The following is a 27,890-nucleotide window of genomic DNA, read 5'->3' on the forward strand; positions in this document are numbered from 1 at the left end:
GTGTGTTGTCGTGTGTCCTTCCAAATGAGGAAGAGTGGTATTTATACAAGTGTAGGTGACCTATTTTAGGTAAAAAGACTAATAATCAGCTCATTACCCCTTTAGAAACATAAATAATCTAGCCTAAATTGCCGCCCTTAAATCAAGCTAAGTTTCCATATCCTTTGCAACGTCTATCTCTGATTTAGCTCGTGCTATAATTGTGAAGACGCGTCCCTTGCTTATGATGCTAAGAGCGTATCCTGCTAGATGTTCCTGCAAAATATCATTGTCTTAAATGAAGGTAACTGTTAGCATGAGGATCCTGTAATGGTCCATGATCCTGATCCTGAAGTCCTCATAAGGATCACTGTCTGCCAAAGAAACAAGGATCACTGGTTAGGATCACGTGTAAGGATCATGTATAATAAAAATCCAGCCCTAACAATTGCCCCCAAAATATAAGGAGTTTATTGTAAGTAAACAAGTTATATTTTGCTTTGATCTTATCTGCAACGAATGACTAGAATAACTAGCCGTTAATCTCGAACTAGCCGTTGCAACCCTTACGTCATAGATGTGACAATTCCTGCAAATCATGATTATAAATAGGAGATAGGTTTGGGATCGATCCTCATTTAAATTCAAGATATCTTCCCTTTATAATCTCCATCGAAGGTTGATCAGGTACTCTCTTCCCTTCTCTTTTCTTTCTTTCTTCTATTGCTCTGTTTTCTACTTCCCTGTTTCTATTCTCCCATAAGGATGTTGCTCCGAAATTCTCCTCACAAGGATCATAGGAAGAGTAGTCCGTTAAAAGGCCAAGGGATCATCAAGGATTCTCCTACCGAGAGATGCTGTTATACCGACGCTCTCATTGATAGGATCCGTCACTGTTTTCCGGCGGATACCGTTTTTAAATCTTTTTCTTCTACCGCTCTAAGTGATTTTATCTCCGACACCTGGGTGATCTTTCCTGCAACTCCATTTACCATAGGATATTCGTATCCTTTTCCGGCCTTCACCCAATCTTTCTTTTCTCTGACCGGCATATCTTATATCCAAGCTGTGCCGATGATCTGGAGGGTCTTGTATACCTTCGAGAGGATCATCGAGCAGGAGGGGATTGATTTAGGGATGGCAGAGCTGGCCAAGCTTTATGATCTTACCACGTTTGGTTCTCATCGATATTTGCTGAAACGGAAGGCCAGGGAGGATCACCCTGTTTTGAAAGTTACCAAAAATGACACAAACTGGAAGCGTCGTTTCTTCTTTGTGAGAAGGGATTCCCTCCCTGATGGGAATGATCTGCCCAAGGAGTGGGCCACCCATGGTAGGATAGAGGATCCTGGAAGGATCACCATCAGACTGGTCTCTTATGATGAGGATCGCTAATGTCTTGTTTTTTGTTTATTGTGCAGCTGTCTCCATTGCTCATCTCAAGTTAACCCCTGCTGCCAGAGAGAGGGTCCTTGCTTTCAAGAAGCTTGATCCTGAAATCAGAAGTTTTCAAGTCACCGTCCAAGATTCTCAAGAAGTATCCTCCGCATCTGCCACTATGTCAAGTAAGTATCCTTATTAAAAAGTGAGTTATATGTAAGACTGTTTAGTTAGTAAGGGAACTTATCTTGTTTTGGTTGTGTAGGCGCTGGGAAACCTGCTAAGTCTGCCAAGTCTGCATCCAAGTTCGGGATTGATGAACTTGCCAACGTCAAGTCTTCACGAAAGAAGGCTTCTGTTGCCAGTCCCTCTGCTTCGGCTCCTAAAGCACCTGTTAGAGGTAAGGGGAAGAAGAGGAAGACTTCTGAGGATCTCCAAGGATTTCCCCTGATCCGCCAACAGTTCCTTGACTATGTCAATGAGGTAAGGATCATTGCCCCTGTTGGTTATCCTTCTCGAATATCCTGCTTGTATATTCTGCCTGTATATCCTGCTTTTTTGAGGATCACCTGATCCTGAACTTACCTTTTTTCTCTTTTGCAGAAACTTGCTGAGATTGAGACCTACCTTGGCCACGTCGAGGATCAGGAGAGCCAAATCGCCGACCTCCAACAAATGGGCGTGTTAAAGGATCTCAAGATAGCCGATCTTGAGAAGGAACTCCGGGCTACAAAGGATGAGGCTGCTCAAAGGCTAATTGACATGGATGGCGAGAAGCAGGAGATCATCCAGGATGCCAAGGTCTCTGCCGCAACTGCTATGTACAAGATACAACTACAAATGGCTGCGGAGGCTCAGGATCCTGCCTTTGACAAGAGCTCATGGGACGTGGAGGGTTGGAAGGCAAGATTGGCAGAGCTGGAGGATGAGGACGAAGCAGAGGAGATCCCAATGCTGGAGGGCGGTGATGCTGACAAGGATCAGGGTGGAGAAGCTGGTGGTGATGGAGCAGCAAAGGTGTGAGCTGCTGGATTGGGCGATGATGGATATTTCGAGACTAGGCCGGAGCCCAATTTTTTGAGTTTGGTAGTGGTTTGTGGTAGTGGTATTTGGAACAATTATGGTCTGTAATTTGAACAATAGCTCTTAGGGTTAAGGATCATGGATCCTTAGAACAATAGGTAGGGTCACAAATGGTGGAGGGATCCTCTGTTTGGGGGATGAAGCCTTTGTGATCCTGCCGCCTTTAATTTCCTGCACCTGCTAAGACCGCAAAAACAATGGACACCCTTTGCCAACCCATGTGGACGGGCCACGTTTTGCTGGTAGAAACGTGGGTTGGCAATTTTGACAACTTTTGAAGGGTTAATCCTTTCGTTAATAAATAAAATCTTAAACTTTTGTCGCTTATCTTGTGTTATTATCCTTTTATTTTCAATGGTTTTGACACATGTTCGTTTGAGTAAGAAAAGTTTGAGCAAATTATGTTTAAGAAATTTAGGATATGATCCTGGATCAAATATCCTATAATCGAAAATTTCAAGGATCATAGTTAGTTTCAAGTTGTCAAAGTGTAGGGTTGTTTAGTATAATCAAAAGAGTCAAGGATCATACCTGAGGATCCAAGTTAGGATCCTAACCTTTAATCAAGATAACCATAAGTGAAATTTTAATGGATGATAAGGATTAAGGATCCTTATTTGTTTAACTTCGAGAACCTGAAAAATGGAACATATCTTGGGACTAAGCCAATGTAAAAGATAAATTAGTAGCTGGGGACATGCCCAAAGGATAACTGAGGATGATCCCGGAGGATCACTGGGACAAGCCCAAAGGATAACTGGGGACAAGCCCAAAGGATAACTGGGGACAAGCCCAAAGGATCGTATGTAAACTGGAGTATGGCCCTTACTGGCGTCTATCCAAACTTAGTGACACGAAAATGTCAAAACCTTAGCTAACGTGAAAACGTTAGAAACCTTAGGAACGGATGTATGGTACGTCTACCATTATACGGAGGATCCTGGGTATAGCCAGTACGATGAGGTTGTCAGCCCCGGAAGTGGGTACTGGTCCCAAAGACGTGAACTATATTAGGATCATCGTGCGCTGCTGGCGGAAACTGGGGATAATCCCAAGGATAACTGGGGACAAGCCCAAGGATCTGCGTTGCTTTTGATGATCTTTGACGATATGCTGTAGATACCTGAACTATCATAACTCAAATGGTTTGTGAGAAGAGGATGAAGGATACAGGATCCTTATCCTTTGGTAAAAAGTAAGGAAATGTAATAGTTTTAAGATAAGGACATTACCAGAGTAAGGATCACTGACATCATCGAGATTCTTTGAGGATACTTCAATGTAAGGATCACATGCTTGAAGGGTCATGTTCACATAAAGTATCTCTTTAAGTGAACAGCATTCCAGGCTCTTGGTAACAAGTTTCCTTCCATAGTTAGCAATCTATATGCCCCCTTTCCTGCTTCAGCTTCAATCAAGTAAGGGCCTTCCCACTTTGGTGCTAACTTCCCGTCAGCAGGATTAATAGTGTTTTGGAATGTTTTTCTCAACACCATATCTCCGACTTGGAACTTCCTTATCCTAACATTTTTGTTGTAAGCACCAGCCATTCTTTGTTGGTAGCTTGTCATCCTTATCCTAGCCAGATCCCTGATCTCCTCAATAGTATCCAAATCCTGAGCCAGGATTGTAGCATTTTCTTCAGGATCACGAGTACTTGTTCTAGCAGTTGGGATCACCATCTCTGTTGGGATCACTGCTTCTGCCCCAAATACTAAAGAAAAAGGTGTTTGACCAGTGGCATTCTTGGGAGTTGTTCTATCAGCCCATAGCACATAAGGTAACTCCTCTGCCCATTTTCCCATCTTGGATCCTAGTTTCTTCTTCAGATTGTTGATGATGATCTTGTTGGATGATTCTGCTTGGCCATTGGCCTGTGGATGAACTGGTGTTGATGTTATCATCTTGATTCCCCAACTGTCACAAAAGTTAGTAGTTCTGCTTCCAATGAATTGGGAACCATTATCACATACAATTTCAGAGGGAATGCCAAATCTAGTTATAATGTTTCTTTTGATAAAGGATATAACTTCTTTTTCTCTGACTTGAGCAAAAGCTTCAGCTTCTATCCACTTAGAGAAGTAGTCAGTCGGGCTAGCTGCGATCTCATGAATGGCCAAGAGGATGGTATGGGGTGTAGCAATTCAGCTGGTTGATGAAGGATATTGCTGTGTCTTTGACAAGGATCACATTTCCTAGCATATTCTACAGCATCCTTTTCATGGTTGGCCAGTAGTATCCTGTTCTAAGGATCCTTGAGAATAATGCCCTGCCCCCAGTGTGGTTTCCACAATCTCCTTCATGGAAGTCTCTCAACACTTCTTCAATTTCAGGATCCTCAATACATCTTAAATATGGTCCTGCAAGGGATCGTTTATATAGCACATTATTTAAGATTGTAAATTGAGATACCTTATCCTGAAAGCTCTCGGATTTTCTCCCATCGGAATCTCCCCGTATTGCAAGTATCTCATGATTGGTGAGATCCATGATCCTGAATGAGATTGAGTTCCTTCACTAGGGATTACTGCAGTATCCTCTTCTATTTCCATGGCCACCTGATTTTCAATAGCAGGAGCCAGGATATGGATGATAGGGATACTTATGTCTTCTGGAATTTTTAAGGATGATCCTAAGTTGGCCAATGCATCAGCTTCCGTGTTATCCTCCCTTGGTACCTGTGTTAAGCTGAAAGAAACAAAAGAGAGTGCCAATTCTTTGACTATCTCTAAATATTTGGTTAGTTTTTCTCCTTTAACAGCATAGGATCCATTAAAGTGATTGGTGATCAATAATGAGTCTACATATACTTTAAGATATTTTACCCCCATATCCTTAGCAATTTGCAAGCCAGCAATTAAGGCTTCATATTCAGCCTCATTGTTAGTTGCTTGGAACTCACATGCTATGGAGTGGGGTATTATGTCCCCCTGTGGCGATTTTAGTAGTATCCCGAGCCCTGTGCCTTGACATTTGAGGATCCATCAGTGTGTAGTATCCAAGGATCCTTGGTCTCATCCAGCTGTTGGACTTCCAATTCTGCTTCTTTTTGTTAGATCACTACTGAAATCAGCCACAAAGTCAGCTAAGTGCTTGGGATTGTAAATGGCTGTTTCTTGCGCTCAATGATCGTTATATCATGGGCACTAAGCCTTTAAACTGCCCACTTAGCCATTCTTCCTGACATCTTCTGTTTCTGAGGACATTCTTAATTGGAAGTTAGTTCTAAACAACAATAGTATGGGTTTCAAAATAATGCCTTAACTTCGTTGATGCCATGATTAATTGCAAGAATAGTTTTTCAAGGTTGTGAGTACCTGGATTCGGCATCAACTAAACTCTTATTACATAGTGATGGATATTGTGACAGCACTTACGCGGTTAAGGATACCGCCAAGTATAAGGATACCACATCTCCTTTTTCAGGCTTTTGTTAATGCTTGGTGCTGAGCATATATTCTTTTAAGGGCTTGTAAAGCATTCTACCATGTTTCTCCCAGTCCATTCAACTTCTTGTTTTCCTTAGGATATCGTAAAATTCTTTACATTTTTCTGAGGATTTTGATATGAACCTGTTCAGAGCTGCTATTCCTGCCTGTTAGCCTTTGCACATCCTTGGCATTGGCAGGGGACTTGATGTTTATTAGTGCTTTAATTTGCTCCGAACTTGCCTCAATGCCCCTCTGAGTTACCATATATCCTAGGAATTTACCTGCCTTAACACCAAAGTGGCACTTTGAAGGATTAAGCTTCATGTTATAATTATCAAGGATATCAAATGCTTCCTCCAAATCCCTTAGGTGATCCTCAGCTTTCTTTGATTTGACTACCATATCATCTATGTATACTTCCATAGTTTGTCCAATTTGATCTTTGAACATCATATTCACCAGCCTTTGATATGTTGCACCTGCATTTCTTAATCCAAAAGGCATGGCAATATAACAATACAAACCTGTTGGGGTCATAAAGGCTGTATCCTCTTGGTCAGATGGTTCCATCTGAATTTGTTGGAATCCAGATGATGCATCCATAAAGGTTAACAGTTCATGCCCCGCTGTTGCATCCACCATAGAGTCAATGTGGGGTAATGGGAAAGGATCCTTGGGACATGCCTTATTTAAATCAGTGAAATCGACACATACCCGCCACTTTCCGTTTTTCTTTTGGACAACGACCACATTGGCTAACCATTTTGGATATTTTACCTCTCTGATCATACCTGCTCGAAGTAGTCTCTCTACTTCTTCTTGGATAATGGCATTCCTTTCCGGTGCAAACTTCCTCCTTTTTTGATGGATTGGTTTGATAGACCTGTCAATGCCAAGTTTGTGAGTAATAATATCCTTAGATATACCTGTCATATCTTCATGTTTCCAAGCAAAGGTAGATTTTCTTCTTTTGAGGAAGGATATTAAGTCTTCTTTCATCTTGCCAAGGATCCCTGACCCGATATAGATTTTTGATTCAGGATCACTAGGATCCAAGAGGATTTCGTCCATATCTTGTTCCCTTGCCTCCAAGACATTCCTCGGAGGATACTGTAATTGCTATTGCTCCCTTGGCTTAGAGGTTGGCTTCATGGATGAGGTGTAACAATCCTTAGCCTCCTGCTGATCACTGTCGATCTTGATTATTCCCCATGGGCTAGGGAGCTTCACACATTGATGGTAGGTGGATGGGACTGTTTTCATATCATGTATCCAGGGCCTGCCAAGGATAACATTGCAACAAGATAAACAGTCAATAACGCAAAATTTTTGATAATTATGTAATCCTTCCACGTAGATTGGGAGTTTGATGTCCCCCAGAGTTTTCTTTGTTTCTCCACTGAATCCTACAAGCACGGAGGATCTTGGTGTGATGTCTGATTCTGGGATACCCATTTTCTTTAGAACATCAAGCTGGATAATGTTTACTGAGCTTCCTCCATCGATAAGGATCCTGCGGACAAAATGGTTAGAGATAAAGAGAGTAATAACTTCCACAGCAATGTCTGAGGATCATTCCTTTGTTCCAAGATCATCCCAGGTTCAAGGATCCTCCTTTGTTCCAGGATCATCCCAGGTTCAAGGATCCCCTCAGATACTAGGATCCTTGAAGAATTTGCAAACAGGAAGTCCAGATGTCCATCAAGGAGATTTTATTCCAATGCAAACCATTGCTTCCACTGGTCCCTCCATCATCCCAGAATCCCTGCAACATGGATTCACATCCAATGTTTCTAATTTGAACCCGATGGGAGGTAACACTTTTAATAATTCTTATACCACTAACCATGGATTCATGCAGGATACAGGTATCAATCATGCTATGGCCAGAGAACTACAAAAACTGAAGGATATGATATCAAGTGTTCCAGGGGTAGTTAAACCTATCCCGGAGATTGCAGATGGAAGCCATAAGGTATCTCGTTTTGCACCACCAATCTGTGATGCTGAGATACCCAAAAGATTCCATATCCCTACTATGAAGCTGTATGATGGTACAACGGATCCTGAGGAACACATAGCACAATACAAGGAGAGGATGGAGATCAATCCTATTCCAGAAAGGTTAAAGGAAGCATGCCTGTGCAAGGGATTTGGATCCACTCTTACTGGATCAGCTCTTAAATGGCTGCTAAGTCTTCCCCCATACTCTATTACTTCATTCGCTAATTTAGTTAACTTATTCAATAATCAATTTTCTTGTAGTAGAAAATTTGAACGATTGACTAGCGATTTATATAGGATAACTCGGGGTCATAATGAATCATTAAGGGATTATATAACCAAGTTTAGTAAAGAATCCTTGGATATTCCTAACTTGGATGTGGCCACAGCTGTTGAGGCCTTCAAGATGGGTTTACTTAAGGATTCATTGTTCTATGATGATCTTGTTATGACACCATGCAGGAACCTAGACGAAGTAAGAACTCGGGCACTCAGGTTCATCCGGTTAGAGGATGACAAGAGGATCCAGGAGAGACAAGTAGGATCCTCAAAACAAGAAAAGCAAGGATCCTCTTTCAAAAGCAACAGATTCAAATCCTATAACAGAACTGACAACCAGAACGTGCATGCTGTTGACCAAGAAGAGGATGATGAAGATTATCCTCCAATTTCTGAATACTGTTTTTCCGTTGATAACCATGAACTAATCCTTGCAATGCAGAATCTAGGAGAAAAAGCCAGATGGCCTAGAAAAAATGACAAACCAGCCGGAACTAAAGACAAATCAAAGTGGTGTGCATACCACGAGGATTTTGGGCATTTAACCGAAGAATGCATCGCATTAAGAAAGGAAATTGGATATCTGCTAAGCAAGGGGCATCTAAAAGAGTTGTTGGGAAGAAAAAAGCAAAGGACTCAGGATCCTGAAAGGATCCCTGAGAAAGCTCCAGCTCCTCCAGCAGATGCACAAGTGATCAACTTTATTTCTGGAGGATCAGACATCTGTGGTACATCCTTCTCAGCAGCATGCAAAGGAAGCTAAAATGGATAACGGAGAAAGACCTATTCGAACATCAAGTGTCTCGGAAGGAAGAGTGATAACCTTTGATGAAGATGATCGAGTTGACATCCAGGATCCTCATCATGATAGTTTAGTTATTACTCTCTTTATTTCTAACCACTTTGTCCGCAGGATCCTTATTGACGGAGGAAGTTCGGTAAACATTATCCAGCTTGATGTTCTGAAGAAAATGGGTATCCCTGAATCAGATATCACACCAAGATCCTCCGTGCTCGTGGGATTTAGTGGCGAAACTAAGAAAACCCTGGGGGACATCAAACTCCCAATTTACGTGGAAGGATTACATAATTATCAAAAATTTTGTGTTATTGACTGTTTGTCTTGTTGCAATGTTATCCTTGGCAGGCCATGGATACACGATATGAAGGCGGTCCCATCCACCTACCATCAATGCGTGAAGCTCCCTAGCCCATGGGGAATAATCAAGATCGATAGTGATCAACAGGAGGCTAAGGATTGTTACACCTCATCAATGAAACCAGCCTCGAAACCAAGGGAGCAATAGCAATTAAAGTATCCTCCAAGGGGTGTCTTGGAGGCAAGAGTGCAGGATGTGGATGAAATCCTCTTGGATCCTGATGATCCTGAATCCAAAATCTACATCGGATCAGGGATCCTTGGCAAAATGAAGGAAGACATTGTATCCTTCCTCAAAAGAAGAAAATCTACCTTTGCATGGAAACACGAGGATATGACAGGTATATCTAAGGATATTATCACTCATAAACTTGGCATTGACAGGTCGGTTAAACCAATCCATCAAAAAAGGAGGAAGTTTGCACCAGAAAGAAATGCCATTATCCTGGAAGAGGTAGAAAGATTACTACGAGCAGGTATGATTAGAGAAGTAAAGTATCCAAAATGGCTAGCCAATGTGGTTGTTGTTCAAAAGAAAAATGGAAAGTGGAGGGTATGTGTCGATTTCACTGATTTGAATAAGGCATGTCCCAAGGATCCTTTCCCATTACCCCACATTGACTCCATGGTGGATGCAACGGCGGGTCATGAACTGTTAACCTTTATGGATGCATCGTCTGGATTCCAACAAATTCAGATGGAACCGTCTGACCAAGAGGATACGGCTTTTATGACCCCAACCGGTTTATATTGTTATATTGCTATGCCTTTTGGATTAAGAAATGCAGGTGCAACATATCAAAGGCTGGTAAATATGATGTTCAAAGATCAAATTGGACAAACTATGGAAGTGTACATAGACGATATGGTGGTGAAATCCAAAAAAGCTGAGGATCACCTAAGGGACTTGGAGGAAGCATTCGATATCCTTGATAACTATAATATGAAGCTTAATCCTTCAAAATGTCACTTTGGTGTGAAAGCAGGAAAATTCTTAGGATATATGGTAACCCAGAGGGGCATTGAAGCAAGCCCGGAACAAATCAAAGCATTGGTGAATATCAAATCCTCTGCCAACACTAAGGATGTGCAAAGGCTAACAGGCAGGATAGCAGCTCTAAACAGATTCATATCCAAATCCTCAGAAAAGTGTAAAGAATTCTATGACATCCTAAGAAAGAACAAGAAATTCGAATGGACTGAAAAGCATGAGAATGCTTTACAAGCCCTAAAAGAATACATGTCCTCAGCCCCAGCATTGATGAAACCAGAAAAAGGAGATGTGTTATCCTTATACCTTGCGGTATCCTCAAAAGCAGTAAGTGCAGTCCTTGTTAAGGATCATGAAGGTACACAATATCCTGTCTATTATGTAAGTAAGAGTTTACTTGACGCTGAATCCAGGTATTCACACCTTGAATAACTTATTCTTGCACTGATTATGGCATCTACTAAACTAAGACATTATTTTGAAACACATGTTATTGTTGTTAGAACTAATTTCCCAATTAAGAATGTCCTCAGGAAACCAGAGATGTCCGGAAGAATGGCTAAGTGGGCAGTAAAGCTTAGCGCCCATGATATAAGATATGAACCCAGAACAGCCATCAAATCCCAAGCATTAGCAGACTTTGTGGCTGATTTCAGTAGTGATTTACAAAAGGAAGCCGAATCAGAAGTCCAGCAGCTGGATGAAACTAAGGATCCTTGGATACTACATACTGACGGATCCTCAAATGTCAAAGGCACGGGGCTTGGTATACTACTAAAATCGCCACAGGGGGACATAATACCCCATTCCATAGCTTGTGAGTTCCAAGCCACTAATAATGAGGCTGAATATGAAGCCTTAATCGCTGGTTTACAAATCGCTAAACATATAAGGATCAGGTATCTTGAGGTATACGTGGATTCATTGTTAATCACCAATCACTTTAATGGATCCTATGCTGTTAAAGGTGAAAAACTAACCAAATATTTAGAGATAGTCAAAGAATTGGCACTCTCCTTTGTTTCCTTCAGTTTGACACAGGTACCAAGGGAGGAAAATACAGAAGCTGATGCATTGGCCAATCTAGGATCATCTTTGAAGATCCCAGAGGATATAAGTATCCCCATCATCCATATCCTGGCTCCTGCTATTGAAACTCAGGTGGCCATGGAAATAGAAGAGGATACTGCAATGATCCCTAGTGAGGATACTCAATCTTATTCAGGATCATGGATCTCACCAATCATGAGATACTTACAACACGGGGAGATTCCTATGGGAGAAAAACCTAGGGCTTTCAGGATTAAGGTATCTCAATTCACAATCTTAAATAATGTGCTATATAAGCGATCTCTTGCAGGACCATATTTAAGATGTATCGAGGATCCTGAAGTTCAAGAAGTGTTAAAAGACTTCCATGAAGGAGATTGTGGAAACCACACTGGGGGCAGGGCATTGTTCTCAAGGATCTTAAGGACAGGATACTACTGGCCAACTATGAAAAGGGATGCTGTGGAGTATGCTAAGAAGTGTGATCCTTGTCAAAGACACAGCAATATCCTTCATCAGCCGGCTGAATTTCTACATCCTATACCATCCTCTTGGCCATTCATGAGATGGGGGATGGATATAGTTGGCAAGCTCCCTAAGGCACCTGGTGGAAAAGTATTCATGCTTGCTATGACTGACTACTTCTCCAAGTGGATAGAGGCTGAAGCTTTTGCCCAAGTCAGAGAAAGGAAGTTATATCCTTTATTAAGAGAAACATTATAACTAGATTTGGCATTCCTTCTGAAATTGTATGTGATAATGGTTCCCAATTTATTGGGAGCAGGACTACTAACTTTTGTGACAGTTGGGGGATTAAGATGATAACATCAACACCAGTCCACCCACAAGCCAATGGTCAAGCAGAATCATCCAACAAGATCATCATCAACAATCTGAAGAAGAAACTTGGATCCAAGAAGGGGAAATGGGCAGAGAAATTGCCTTATGTGCTTTGGGCTGATAGGACAACTCCCAAGAATGCTACTGGTCAAACACCCTTCTCTTTGGTGTTTGGGGCAGAATCAGTGATCCCAACAGAAATGGTGGTTCCAACTGCTAGAACAAGTACCCGTGATCCTGAGGAGAATGATGCAAACCTAGCTCAAGACTTGGATACTATTGAAGAAATCAGGGATCTGGCTAGGATAAGGATGGCTAGCTGCCAACAAAGAATGGCTGGTGCTTACAACAAAAATGTCAGGATAAGGAAATTCCAAGTTGGGGATATGGTATTGAGAAAAGCATTCCAAAATACCATCAATCCTGCTGATGGGAAATTGGCACCAAAATGGGAAGGCCCTTACTTGATTGAAGCCGAAGCAGGAAAGGGGGTATATAGATTGCTAACCATGGAAGGAAATTTGTTACCAAGAGCCTGGAATGCTGTTCACTTAAAGAAATATTTCATGTGAAGCAGGATCCTTCTGGCATGAGTGATCCTTACATTGGAAGTATCCTTCAAGGATCCCTGAAGGATCAATGATCCTTACTCTGGTAATGTCCTAAGCTCGAACTCTTATTTACATATCTTCTTATTTAAGGATAAGGATCATGTATCCTTCATCCTTCTCTCACGAGATTTTGAGTTCTGATAAGTCCAGGTAACCTTAGCATAATGTCAACAATCTTCAGAAGCAACTCAGATCCTTGGGCTTGTCCCCAGTTATCCTTGGGCTTGTCCCCAGTTTTCGCCTGTAGCGCACGATGATCCTGGTATAGTTCACGTCTTTGGGACCAGTACTCGCTTTAGGGGCTGATAACCTCATCGTACTGGCTATACCTAGGATCCTACATATAATGGTAGACGTACCATACATCCGTTCCTAAGGTTTCTAACGTTTTCACGTTAGCTAAGGTTTTGGCATTTTCATGTCACTAAGTTTGGATAGTCGCCAGTGAGGGCCATACTCCAGTTTACATACGATCCTTGGGCTTGTCCCCAGTTATCCTTCGGGCTTGTCCCCAGTGATCCTTTGGGCTTGTCCCCAGTTATCCTTCGGGCTTGTCCCCAGTGATCCTTTGGGCTTGTCCCCAGTTATCCTTTGGGCTTGTCCCCAGTTACTAACTTATCTTTTATATTGGCTTAGTCCCAAGTTACGTTCTACTTTTCAGGTTTTCAAAGTTAAACAATTAAGGATCTTTAATCCTTATTATCCATTAAAGTTTCACTTATGGTTATCCTGATTAAAGGTTAGGATCCTAACTTGGATCCTCGGGTATGATCCTCAACTATTTTCAATTTCATTCATTAATTGTTTGAATAACCCTTAGACTTTGACAACTGAACCTATGATCCTTAAAATAAACTACTTTGAAAATTTTCGATTATAGGATATTTGATCCAGGATCATATCCTAAATTTCTTAAACATAATTTGCTTAACCTTTCTCACTCAGGCAAATATATATCAAAACAATTGGAAATTAAAAGGATAACAACACAAGATAAGCCAAAAAGATTAGAGTTATTTTATTAACAAAGGTTTAAAACCCTTCATAAGTTGTCAAAATTGCCAACCCACGTTTCTACCAGCAAAACGTGGCCCGTCCACATGGGTTGGCAAAGGGTGTCCATTGTTTGTGCGGTCATAGCATGCAGGAAATTAAAAGGCGGCAGGATCACAATGGCTTCATCCCCCAAACAGAGGATCCCTCCACCATGTGTAATCCTACCTATTGTCTGAAGGATCCTGGATCCTCAACCCTAAACCTATTGTTCGAAGTTACAGACCATAATTGTTTAAAAAACATCAACAAACACAAAAAAAAAATTGGGCTCCGGCTATGTCTAGAAGTTTCCTTCATCGCCCAATCCTGCAGCTCAAGCCTTCGCTGCACCATCACCACCAGCTCCACTTGCCTCTCCACCCTGATCCTTGCCAACATCACCACCCTCAAGCATCGGGACCTCCTCAGCCTCTTCATCATCCTCCAACTCTGCCAGCCTCGCCTTCCAGCCCTCAACGTCCCATGTGCTCTTGTCGAAGGCAGGATCCTGAGCCTCCGCAGCCATCTGCAGCTGGATCTTATACATGGTTATCGCAGCAGAGACCTTGGCATCCTGGGTGATCTCATGCCTCTCATAATCAAAATTGATCAGCATCCTGGCAGCTTTATCCTTGGTGGCCCGGAGCTCCTTCTCAAGATCAGCTATCTTAAGATCCTTCAGCACACCCATCTGTTGGAGGTCAGCAATTTGGCGGTCTTGATCCTCGACGTGGCCAACATAAGTCTCTATCTCAGCAAATTTCTGCAAGGAAAACAAGGCATAACGTCAGAAACAAGTGATCCTCAAAACTGTCAGGATAACAAACAGGGGCAGTGATCCTTACCTCGTTGAAGTAGTCCAGAAACTGTTGGCGGAGCAGGGGCAGACCTTGTAGATCCTCAGGGGCCTTTCTCTTCTTTCCTTTACCCCTAATAGGTGCTTTAGGGGCTGAAGCAGTTGGGCTAGCAGCAGGAGTCTTCTTCCTTGCAGACTTGACATTAGCAAGATCATCAATACCGAACTTTGAAGCAGACTTAGAGGATTTTCCAGCACCTACACAACCAAAATAAGATAAGTATTCTAATTAAACTTGAAAATCCTACATAGAATTACTTTTTAAATGAGGATACTTACTTGACATTGTGACAGAGGCAGAGGATACTTCTTGAGAATCCTGGGTAGCAACCTGGAAAGTTCTTGTCTCCGGATCAAGCTTCTTAAAGGCCAAAAGTCTCTCTTTTGCAGCAGGTGTCAACTTCAGATGAGAGATGGAGATAGCTGCACAAAAAATAACAGAACATCAGTAATCCTTATGCTAAAAGATAGGTCCTATGGTGATCCTTCCAGGATCCTCTATCCTACCATGAGTAGCCCACTCCTTGGGCAAATCCTTCCCATCAGGGATGGTATCTCTCCTAACAAAAAAGAACCGTCGCTTCCAGTTCGTGTCGTTCTTGGTCACTTTGAAGACAGGATAATCCTCTCCAGCTTTATGCTTAAATAAGTATCGGTGGGATCCGAAAGTGGTAAGATCATACATCTCAGCCAACTCCGCCATGCCAAGGTCAATACCCTCTTGCCCAATGATCCTTTCAAGGGTGTATAACACCCTCCAGATCATCGGCATAGCCTGGATATAGCTGATGCCGGTAAGGGAGAAGAAAGATTGGGTGAATTGGGGAAAAGGATACGAATATCCTATCAAGAAAGGAGTGACCGGGAAAGCTACCCAAGTCTCAGAAATATAATCGCTCAGAGCGGTAGGGTCAAAAGATTTAAAGAGGGTGTTCGCCGGAAAACAATGACGGATTTTGTCAATGTAAGGATCAGTAAAACAACACCTCTTAGTGGGAGAATCCTTGATGATCCCTTGACTCTTCAAGGGACTGTTCTTCTTAGGATCCTTGTGTGGGGAGTTCCGGAGCAACATTTTTTCAAGACGATGGAAAGAAAAAGAAAAAAGAGCAAGCAAGATAGAAGGAGAAGGGGAATACCTGTTCAATCCTCTGATCGCGGTTATAAAGGGAAGAGTTCTCGAATTTAAATGCAAACGATCCTATCCCTATTTCTATTTATAATGATGATTTGTGCAGGGCTGTCATCTCCATGACGTCAGATCGCAACGGATAGTTCATTCTTAACGGCTATATATCCGTTGAGTTAGTTAGAGATAAGATTCAGCAAAATATAACTCGTTTATATTACATAAATACTCCTTATATTTTGGGGGCAATTGTTAGGGCTGGATTTTTATGACCTATGATCCTTACATGTGATCCTAACAAGTGATCCTTACTTCTTTGTCAGATAGTGATCCTCAGAGGAGCTCCAGGATCAGGATCACAGATCATCCTAAGGATCCTCACACTAACGATTGTTCTCTTTGGATTAAATGTTGTTTTGCAGGAATTACTAGTTGGACTTGGTCTTAGCAACTTAAACAAAGAATCTATCACGCTAATTTTGCACATGCATAATCAAAGATGGACGTCATGAAGAATATGGAAACTCAGCACAATTCAAGGGCGATTATTTAGGCTAAATTTACTTCTATTTCTAAAGGGGTAACGAGCTAGTAGTTAGGTGATTTGCCTAAAAGAGAACCACACACACTTGTATAAAAGGCACTCTTGAACATTCGGAAGACACGACACATTTCTCACACGCTTTAGCATACGATACTATAGTGATCCTTGTACTTAGTTCTTTACCATCCAAAGTTGTAACCATTATTTGTGATATTGAAGTTTGGTGATCGGTAGTTTCCATCACCCGAGGTTTTTTATGCCGGAGATCATTGATCAAGGGCTTTTTCCTCGTATAAATCCTTGTGTCACTTGTGCATTTTACATTTGAGTGATCCTTCACTTTGTTCATCATACCAAGCATCATTCCCCGTTTACATAAAGTTTGGTTGCATTATCTTTAAGTGATTTTTGACCAAAACACCTATCCCCACCAACAGTGGAAAATCTTCATCTATAATTTCAACTGTCTTTTTAGCTTTATTTTTCTTTGAACGACTGCGTTGCACTGCTGGCTTTTGAGCGTCCTCGTCCTTCTTTTGGCTTTTGCCTTTTGCTTCGGACCGGGTATCTTTACGTCTCGCAACCTCCTCCTTCTTTTTTTGTTGTGCTTTAGAGGTTGGGCGCCCCCGAGTATCTTGTTGTACCTCAGGCGGTTGAGGGTCAGTCATACTTGGATTCACCACCTCCTTTATCTTCGACAACGTACTTTTTAACACTATCGGTGGTTGCGCCTTCAGTTGTTGCATGACTCTGTCCATTTCCTCCCGAAGATTATTATCGTCTTCCTTAAGTTCTTCAGCATTGAAATCTAGTTTTGTCCAGAATTTGTCTACGGCGGCAAGAGGAATTTTGCAATCTGTATTTTAAAAACAATAGTTAGAAATGAGGGCGGGGGGTGGGTATTCATATGAAGTAGAATAAGCGGTTGAAGCCTGTTTTTATTACTTGTATTTTCCCACCACTCCATCCGACAAGCACATGGCAACCCACAACTCGTAAAAAGCACATGACCACAAGTCCCCCCTGCTGCGAGCAACGTACATATCTTTTTCTTCTCCACAAGCAACAAATCTAGTGCTTTCAGGGAAACATTACCACGTAGGTTATCAAAGAATGATATCATGTGGTCCCCCATTTTCAAGGACCGGCTATCCTGAAAAGTGAGGTTTATTTGTATGCGTTGTGACTCTACAACTTTGTCAACAAGCCACACAAGTCTATGGAGCGAGCTGTTTGGCCCCTTAAGGTATCTCTTAAACTTAGCATGTTGGCTTTCAACTCTGTTGGTTGTATGTTGACCAAAGTTAGGGCTTGTGTTAGTCCAGGCTGTAACAAACTTTTCTTTATAGGGTAGTAGCCAGACAGTATACAAATAGTCCAAAACTCCTGAAAAAAAAAACAGAATATAACGATTTGTAATATTTGTATTGTAACACCCCAACCAAAGGCCGAAACAAAATTTTTCTGATAAATTAACTATTTTTAAATAATTAATTAAACAAATACAACTATGTAATTATTGGATTAAATTGGTTAAAAATCGAATTTTGGGAAAAATATCAATTTTATATTTTCGAACATCATTCTGATGTTAAAATAATTATATAAAAATTTTCAGGTTTTATAAAATTAGTTTACTATTTTTATTGAATTTAATAAGATTAAAACTAACTTAATTCATAATAATTAGATAAAACCGGAAATAATTATAGTTTATATTTTTAGTAAAACAGGTTTGATGTATATGAGTTTATAAAAATGTTAGTTTTTATAAAAGCGATAAAAAACGTACAAAATAAAATAAAAGGTGTGTGCCCGGTTGGATTTTAAGAAGTGTATAAAATAACTAATGTTAGGGTATATATCAGCTCCTGGACAGGAGGATAAACTGGTAAAGAAGGGGTGCTTTTACACGAGTAGTCCGGGTTCGATCCTTGCTAAGGGGCGGGTTATACAAGAACCCCCCCCCCTTTTGTTATTCTAATTAACGTTGTTAACTAAGTTAACTTCTTTTTTAAAGTATAAAACAACTAATGTTAGGGTATATATCAGCTCCTGGACAGGAGGATAAACTGGTAAAGAAGGGGTGCTTTTACACGAGTGGTCCGGGTTCGATCCTTGCTAAGGGGCGGGTTATACAAGAAACCCCCTTTTTTTGTTATTCTAACTAACATAGTTAACTAAGTTAATTTTTTTAAAGGATTTCTTATTCAACATTTAACTTGGTTAATATTTTAGAGTTAAAATAAGTTTCAAACAAGGCAATTTCAACCCTTATACTATAGATTTCAATAATTACATTTTATGCCCAAATACTTTGTAGTTTTAAATAATGTCAAAATAACCCCTAGACTATAACTTTCAATAAATGACAGTTTAGTCCCTGGACTTGGTTTTAACCATTTTTGTTATTCTAATTAACATAGTTAACTAAGTTAATTTTTTTTAAGGATTTCTTATTCAACATTTAACTTGGTTAAGATTTTAGAGTTAAAATAAGTTTCAAACAAGGCTATTTCAACCCTTTTACTTTAGATTTCAATAATTACATTTTATGCCCAATACTTTGTACTTTTAAATAATGTCAAAATAACCCCGAGACTATAACTTTCAATAAATGACAGTTTAGTCCTTGGACTTGGTTTTAACCATTTTTTAAGCAAGTTTCAAACAATGACAAACAAGTCCCTCAACTTATAGTTTCATAAAATGTCAAAATAGGCCCCTATAGTTTGTAATATAATACGTACCTGATCTATGGTCGTCAGTCAGTCGCGTAAATAGCCGCCCAAAGTTATAATTGTATAGCATCTCAGTGGGAGAATTACACAATCGAGACCAAGAAAGCTTGAATATTTTCCATTCTTCAGCCGTTGCAAATTTTGCCTTGGTGTGTTTTAGAATATTTTGTGAGATGTGCCACCGACATAGCAATTTGGATGCTTTTGGGAATAGTTTATCGCAAGCATTCATCAAAGCTTTATCACAATCTGTTACTATCACGCGCGGTTCCATACCCTCTTCCAACAATCCTTTGAGGTTCTGTAGGACCCACAAGAAGTTATCCTGTTTTTCTTTAGAGATAAAAGCATGAGCGACACAAAACGATTTGTATGTCGATGTCACACCCACAATTTGAACAAACGGAAGTCTATACTCATTAGTTTTGTAAGTGGTATCAATCATCAACACATGTGGGAAAGCACGCCACATATCGTACGAGTACCGATGAACAAAAAAAACCTCCTCGGCCGCATTTGTTTCGGGATTCACCCGGGTGTGGTAAACATACCTTCCTTCATGCAACATTTGCTCCAATATCTGCATTGGAGTCCGATCACCGTACATTTTGACTTTAATCTTTTTTATCACGTTTTGTATGTCTCGTAGAATGCACACGCTCTGTGGGTTTTGTTTTCTTATGGTTAAATGTATGTTCGTAGGCTCCATGTTTTGAATATAAAGTCTCTCTACCAATAATTCTTCGTCTGGGGTCAACCTTCTTGCAAACGCGTGACCCTCGAGAAATACCGCAGGCTCATGGTTATGATCCTTTTGCTTCACCACTAAGCTCCAATTGCCACTACTTGCGTCTAGTTTCCCTATCATTTTAAAAGGACACCCAATCTTCTTGCTACCAGAACGCCGAACTGTTGCTTTACTTTTGCATGTGCCTCCACGGTCGCATTGCAACCATATCTTCACTGTCCTTGCTGACGAATCTTCACCTTTTGTTACCGTTCGTTGGGTCACAATGACGTAACCTTTCGCAATTTCTGTTTTGTAAGCCCAATTCTTTAACTCGTGAAGTGTCACAAATACCTGAAACAATGGTAATTTAAAACTATGTTTAAAACTATATTTGTTTAAAATCTAATAAACCTTATACAGAACGAATAACACGTAAACAAAATCAACTTTTTCTAAATTCTAATAGGCACCCTTCTAATAAACCTATACATAACGAATAACACGTATACAAAATCAAAATTGTCTAAAATTTAATAAACATTATACATAACGAATAACACGTAAGTGACGGTAATGTTATACCTTTCCTTGTTTTTTCGGGTCATTAGCATCATCGTCCTTTTCACCACCATCGTCCCCGCCACCACCACCACCATCGTCCCAGCCACCACCATCGTCCCAACCACCACCATCTTCCTCGTCTTGATCACTTTCCTCGAAGTGTGTAACACCTTTCTCGATTTCGTTCTCGTCTTCCTCGATGTCAAAAGCACCTTCCTCGGACTTTTTCAGCTTGCGTTGTTTTTCCTGATGGGAATGGTAAGTCCCGTATGCATGTTTTTCCTGTTGCGGATAGCTTTGAGCCACGTAAGATGGTCCCGCCTCCTCTACGACCTGAAACAACTTAATGGTTATACTAAAATAACCAAAACGACAATATGAATTTTTTACCTGGTTCAAATCAGGCACCACGGACCGCACACTCCCTTCCTGATGCGAATGGTAAGTTCCGGCGTGTTGCGGACGCACGGAAACCACCTCCTCCTCACCTCGATCAACGCCGGGTAACCAAACGCTTTCGGAGACATATGACTCATTCGAAATTTCACCAAAAAAAATCCAAAGTCCCAATTTGACATCGTGATTCGAATCTAATTTAACAAGACTGTTTATTTGAAAATTTTTATCATTTTCATCACTTTTTTGGGATTTTTGAACATTTGTATTACATAAATCCCGTAAGCTTGGGGTAAAAGGAAAAAATTCGAAACAATACGCAGCGTATAGGGCCATGAGCGCGTATATGCGGATCACCTTTTCAGCCTTTTCAGTCTGAACTCAGCTGTCTTGTCAGCAATATACCTTAAATTCAGAGATTATAGTACCAATGAGCAGTGTATAATGCAATGAGAGGCGTATAAGGTTTAATGCTCCAACTACCACTTTTCTAATACAGCGCTCATAGGGCAATGAGGGTCGTATAACTTTACTTTTTCTGACATAATTAATGCACTCAAACCCTATACAACCCTCATTGCCTTATACGGGGCTGCTGGGGGGGTGTCATTACTTTTGGGGGATGTACCAATACCCTCACCCTTCTTTATTTCTGTTACCCTGGGGGGTGGGGGGGTGTCATTACTTTTGGGGGATGTACCAATACCCTCACCCTTCTTTATTTCTGTTACCCTGCACTAGCTTGATTTTATACAACATGCTTGTGATTCTTCTTGTTTCATACTTCAATTGTTTAATTCATGCTTTGTTAAGTTGTGTTGCTGGTTGTTTAAGGTGTAATTTCACTTATCTTCTGATGTTGTCATTTACATTTAGAAAAAGTGTAATGTAAGATGGTTTTAGTATGCTTTGCAACCAGTGCCTAATTAACAATAAAGTGAAAGTATGCTTTTACTATTACTATTTTCCCTAATTTTTATGGATGTTAAATGAGGATTTACTAAACATCTTTTGCATCATGTCTTCGTGAAGTGGCAATAATTAATGCACCAGAACCGCTTTGTACGAATGAAATTACGAAGCTATTTCTTTTTAACAAAAGATTCAATTGGTTATGAGTATTGTTCTTGTATGTAATTGTGGTGTATTTTTGTTGGGTTTCTAGCTTCTTGCTAGATACCATTGTTATATGAATAAGATCAATTCATCGTTAAAAACCAAAACAACTCATCGTGACAAAAACTTGCTGATACATCACTAAATTTAATTTTCTTTGTACGAATAATGTTTATGTTTAGAATGCAAAGAAAGAAATGTTATGTCATAATAACATTAAAATGTCCTTCTACTAGACGGGTGTAATACTAATTTAATTTGTTTTTGTGTAGGTTATGATTTACGTAGATTAACATGTTTAAAATAGTTTACTATTCACACAATATCTTTTTGCATCTATGTAGGTTTATGATTTATAAGAGTAGGTTTTTTAATGTTAATAGTCTAAGCGTGGCTTCATAAATTATGTATAGTCACAATTTTATTAACTGTACGTCTATGTTTGTAGTTTTTGTACAAATTCAGAAACTATCTGTTAGTTTGACTTATTACGAAGGATTTGAAAATACAACTTTTTTAATCATTGTAGTTTGAATGAATATTCGCCTATTTTAGAACATTATGATTTTTGCATAGGTTACAACATAACGTAAAAGTGAAGATACAATAGAAAGTTTATTTGGCTAAGAAGGCTACACTACGCTAAAAAAGGCTTACGGCCACACAAAAAAAGAGTGACCATACGCCTTTTGTCACACTTTTTTTTTTTCAACTCAAGTGTGACCAAAGGTCCAGTCATCATAGGTATCATACGGCCACATTCACGTTTAGTGGCCGTAGCAACTTTAAAGTGTGGCTAAAGGGTACCACTATCTCTTGCTGGAAATCAGACATTATGTACAATAAGTGTGGCTAAAGGGTAACAACAGCCACATGAATTTATTGTAAATGTGGTTGTTTCTATTATAAAGTCACTTAAAAGTTTGTTTTAGCCACATCAATTAAAAAAAAATGTGGCAAAAAGAGTTGTTGTAATTAAGCATTCCATTTATTAAGTAAGACTAAATGTTTGGAACGGCCACATAAACTCACTGTAAGTGTGACCGTTTTATTATTTAGTCACATATGTTTACTATAACTGTGGCTAAAAAATATTTCTAGACACTAAAAACAACTTTGTAATTTTATATGTGACTATTGTCTAACCTTTAGTCACACATAAAATTTTGTAATTTTAAGTGTGACTATTGTTTAACCTTTGGTCACACATTTTTTTTTTCACATGACATATGTTATTATTCCGTCAAACAAAAGTAATAAAGTGATGATAGCGTGGCTAATGTTTATGTAAAGCTACATGAAGTTTTGTGGTTTTAAGTGTGGCAATGGCTAATATTTGGTCACTTATAATTTACTTTCTCATGACATTTGCTATCATTTCGTCACATAAAGTAAGGATAATGTGGCTAATGATTATGTAAAGCCACATAAAACTTTATGATTTTATGTGTGGCTATCATCTAACCTTTGGCCACACAAATTCATTTTGTGCATTATAGATGCTATCATTCTGTCACAATAAAAAATCAAAATAAGAATGGTGTGGCTAAAAGTTATGTAAAGCCACATGAATTTTTTTTTCTTTCTAAATGTGGCTATTGTGTAATCTTTAGTCACACATAATATTTTTTACCCATGGCGTTTGCTAATATTTCGTCACACCAAAATAAACACAATGGCGATGGTGTGACTAATGATCAAGTAAAGCCACATGAAATTTTGTAATTTTAAATGTGACTATTGTCTAACCTTTGGTCACACATAATCTTTTTTACCCATGACAATTGCTAACATTTCGTCACGGCAAAATAAACAAAGTGACGATGATGTGACTAGTAATTATATAAAGCCACATGAAAATTTGTAATTTTACTATGTGGCTATTGTTTAATCTTTGGTCACACATAATTTGTTTTTACATAACGTTTACTATGATTTTGTGACACTAAAAGATAAAATGACAATGGTGTGGCTAATGTTTATGTAAAGCCACATGAACTTTTGTGCTTTTAAGTGTGGCTTATGGCTAACCTTTAGCCACACATGTATATCCAAATAATAAAAAACAATAATAAACATGAGAAAACCTAAAACCAAATAATATTAAAATTAATAAACCAAAATATGTGCACGATAATACCAAAAACTAAACTTCTAATAAAAAACTATCTACAAATGTTGCAAAAGGAAATGATTGTAAACATAAAATAAGTACTAGTTTAAAGTGTTTTTCTTGTTCTTCTTGCTCCCTGTTTTTTGATGTCATCTAGCGTTGTAAAACACATCTTTTGCTTTTTAGCGACTTGAGTTGTAGTGTTTTGTGTTTGAATGCTTGATAGATTTGGTATCTGAAACAAAAAACATGAAAACAAATATCAATAGCTAGAGTAATTAATCATATATTAATAAAGAACAAACCTTTTGGCTAGTTTTGACAAGGTATTTTGGCCAAGCAACAAAAGTATTTAGTGCATCCCCAACTGTTTTGACCTCACATGATTCTACCGGTAGAAATGCTGCTTCTTTTACAACTTTATCAATAGAAACTCTATAGCAATTATCTTGTAGTGAAACTCCATGAATGCTTTGTTTTCCCGTTGACAAATGAATTGTACCATAAGCCACACAGTTGTTCATATTTATAGTATATAGAGTACACTTGATCTACAAAAAAAAAAAATATTTTATATTAACATCTTAAGGTTAAAATCAATATAAATATGTATCTCGTAACACATACCTCTAGAACATTTGTTGAATGTGTATTATGTATATTTTCTTGTGATTCCAACTGCGATGATGTCCCAAGAAGTGAAGTCTCTTGCGTAGACAAAACACCTTTTTTTCTAGTTTTCACATTTTCCTAAAAATATTGAATTAATTAAGTTATAGAAAATCAACAATCACACATAAAAACTATAAAAAATACGAAATTGTCAAACACTTACCGTTATCATTTCTTTTTGCACCATTTTAGAAGTGTTAGCATGAGAAGTGACTTCTGTTTGCACTACTTTACTTGATATGTTAGATGTGGTAACATTAGTATTGTCCTTTGATCCAGTACTATTGTTCATAGATTTTACCTACAATTCAAATAAATGTGTTATGAAATATCAATAATTACATGGAAAATTATAAAAAAAAATAATGAAATTATCATACTTACCGTTGGTGCCATTTCTTTTTGCACTATTTTAGATGCGGTAGCATTGGCCTTATGCTTTGATCTGTCATGTTTATCCAAAGAATTTACCTACAAAATGTAACAAGGAAGCAATACAGATAATACGATTCGATAAAACAGGGAAAATTTCTAAAATTGTAATGCACATGGTAAATTTATATAAATAGGTTGCTATTTATGGTAGCTAACAATGGTTAACATTTGAAAACTATTAAGGTATTAATTTGCTAATAAAATAAGTCACTTACTTGTGTTTGTGACATTTTGTCTGCAGATAATGAACATATTTGTAATGTTTGTCCTTGTGCAGCCAGATGAGCTAAAACTTGATTAAGTGTGTTATTTGTTTCTGCCATCTGCATCGAAAGGGTCTTAATTTGTTCATCTTTTTTCCCACGCTCAAGTCTCTCGTTATGTAGTTGAAACTCCAGTTGTGCAATTCGTTCTTTTGATGATCCTTTTGTTCGAGGACTCTGCCAATATCTACTAGAAGTCACTCCATAACCAACACCTTTTAAATACCCACCTTTTTCTTTGCCAAATACTAATGTGAGTGCATCCGTGCCCGGATCAAGGTTCACGGATCCATCTTTAATTTGCGTTTCAGTGTCAATCTGTAGAAATTGTTAACAAATAAACATGTATTATAGTAATTAAAAATAAACCAAAAAAGTTTAAAGTTGAACTTACTATTTTATCAGCTATGTCTTTTACATCAACATTCTTGTATTCTCCATTTTTGTTTTCCCTTGCTTTCCTCCACATTAAAGCACGAGAGGGGATCTCATCAACTGAAAGTTCGTTATTTTGTACCTTGTAATATATACAACAAAAATAACGGACACACACATCAGACATACAAACAAAAAATCATTATAAGCACAAAAAAAAAACAAACTTTAATTGAAGAAATGAAGTTACCAGTTTTTCTCTTAGATAAGCATACCCTCCTCGTCCCAAGTGATGATCATAAACGTATTTTGATCGTGCTGTTTTTCTCTTATTTGACACATCCTTACAACAAATTTGTAATTATTTCATTAGAGTTTAAAATTATATTTAAAATAAAATAATGATGAACATTAGAATAAAAGATTAAAACCTTAAACTCGTCTGATTGTGTATATGTTACAAACTTGTCCCAGTCTGTTTGCTCCACCATTGAACGATACCTCTTAGGAATTCGTGCAAGTTTCTTTGGTTTACCTAAGTTAGGTACTATGTATCCCGCATATACTTTTCTTCTAAAATTTCGAAGCAGGTCACCAAGCCGAGTCATTACAAAACGCCTACGACATGCATCAATGTCATAAAAACGCTGCAATATATAATACAAGTTGTATGTTAGTCACAAGAAAATGTAAAAATACATTTATAATTAAGAGAAAAGAATTAACCGTTATTTCCTCCCACAGTTTATCCTTTACTTCTGTTGGCACTGTTTTCCATGCTAAAAACCTAAATCCGACATGTTCTCTTACTAGGTCTCCCAAAAAACTTGAAAATTCTGATCTGTATTCCCCAGAAAACTTCTGCAATTCATCAAATGTAACTTTGTGTTTTTTTCCACCCGAGTTTGTAAATGCTGTTCGCATTTTTGGTAACCTGGTCAACCCCCTCTTTGGTGTTTTTGTTTTGTGTGCTGTCAAATCCATATCCGAGAAATCGCTTTCAGATTCACCTGTCAAATCCCTATCCGAGAAATCGCTTTCTTCTTCAACTTCCATGATGCTAGAAATGAGTTTGACAAAAGTTGTTATTATATACAATAAAGAGAATGAATAAATTTTCCAGAAATGAGAACTGGAACCGGACCATTTAAAACTGGTTTGGAACCGGGTTAAATGATTCTTGTTAGAACGGGTTCTCAACTAAATCTCAAATTAACTAATTTACACCCCTTTGATTAGAACTAGCTACCATGCGGAAAAATCAAAGAAAATGGCATACTAGAACAAAACAGTAGAACTCCTTTGAGCCATGAAATAACTTGGGCACAAAACTAAGATGTTGCTAGAAATAAGTACAACCATTACCAGAAAATAAAACTTAATCGCCAGCAAATGGGATTGTGCATAGAAGCTACGGTTTGATGTCAAAACTAATGCAAGCAATTTTGAATTTATTATCAAAGACCACTAGAACTACATTTTACATGGGGGGTAATGTTCTATGAAACATAAAAAAATAAGTATTGTGTGTCCAAATGACATGATAATGAAATAACATAAATGTTTTCTATACATCTAGGGGTGTGCAAAAAACCGAATTAACCGACCCATAACCGAAATAACCGAAAAAACCGAACCGAATGGAAAACCGACAGTTTTTAATTTTTTGAAAACCGATAATCATGGGTCGGTTATGGTTTTGTACGTTTCTATAACCGCCATAACCGAACCGACCCACTAGTTAGTAAAGTCATGGTTAACCGACCCATATACATAACCGATCCAATCTTATATGTTGGAGCCTGAAAGAATACCAAAGGACCACATTGAATTAAACCAATAAAATAATTTGGTTCTCGTTTACATATTGTTTCTGATTTTGTTTACGTTTATGTATAATTTCTGACTTTGTTCTCGTTTACGTATTGTCTTCCATCGTATCGATTACGTATTGTTTCTGATTTTATTCTCGTTTGCACCTTTAACTGATTTTGTTCTCGTTTGTTTATCGGCTGCATAATAAACTGATGTTTGTGGTGTTATTTCCTGATAATAAACTGCTGTTTGTTTATCGACTGCATAATTAACTGATAAAGTAAAAGGAGTACATATTTCCT

General features: G+C 38.7%; 1 protein-coding gene and 1 long non-coding RNA gene across 2 annotated transcripts; both read right to left on the reverse strand.

Annotated features, from left to right (window-relative positions):
- Positions 1–20,634: 20,634 nt before the first annotated feature.
- LOC118489165 lies at positions 20,635–20,975 on the reverse strand. The gene is made up of 2 exons (XR_004886574.1): positions 20,794–20,975; positions 20,635–20,736 (listed from the first exon to the last, which is right to left on the reverse strand). It is a non-coding gene; the product is annotated as an uncharacterized LOC118489165 (long non-coding RNA).
- Positions 20,976–24,003: 3,028 nt separating this feature from the next.
- LOC110898573 lies at positions 24,004–26,865 on the reverse strand. Its single transcript, XM_035986835.1, has 10 exons — positions 26,500–26,865; positions 26,205–26,420; positions 26,024–26,116; positions 25,793–25,915; positions 25,351–25,716; positions 25,085–25,171; positions 24,864–25,001; positions 24,656–24,778; positions 24,334–24,579; positions 24,004–24,263 (listed from the first exon to the last, which is right to left on the reverse strand). Exons 1-10 carry the CDS (start codon positions 26,827–26,829, stop codon positions 24,135–24,137), a joined length of 1,851 nt encoding a protein of 616 aa, XP_035842728.1. The 5' UTR covers positions 26,830–26,865; the 3' UTR covers positions 24,004–24,134.
- Between the last annotated feature and the right edge of the window lie 1,025 nt (positions 26,866–27,890).

This window comes from Helianthus annuus, chromosome 17 (assembly GCF_002127325.2).
Source record: "Helianthus annuus cultivar XRQ/B chromosome 17, HanXRQr2.0-SUNRISE, whole genome shotgun sequence".
NCBI classification, from domain to species: domain Eukaryota; kingdom Viridiplantae; phylum Streptophyta; class Magnoliopsida; order Asterales; family Asteraceae; genus Helianthus; species Helianthus annuus.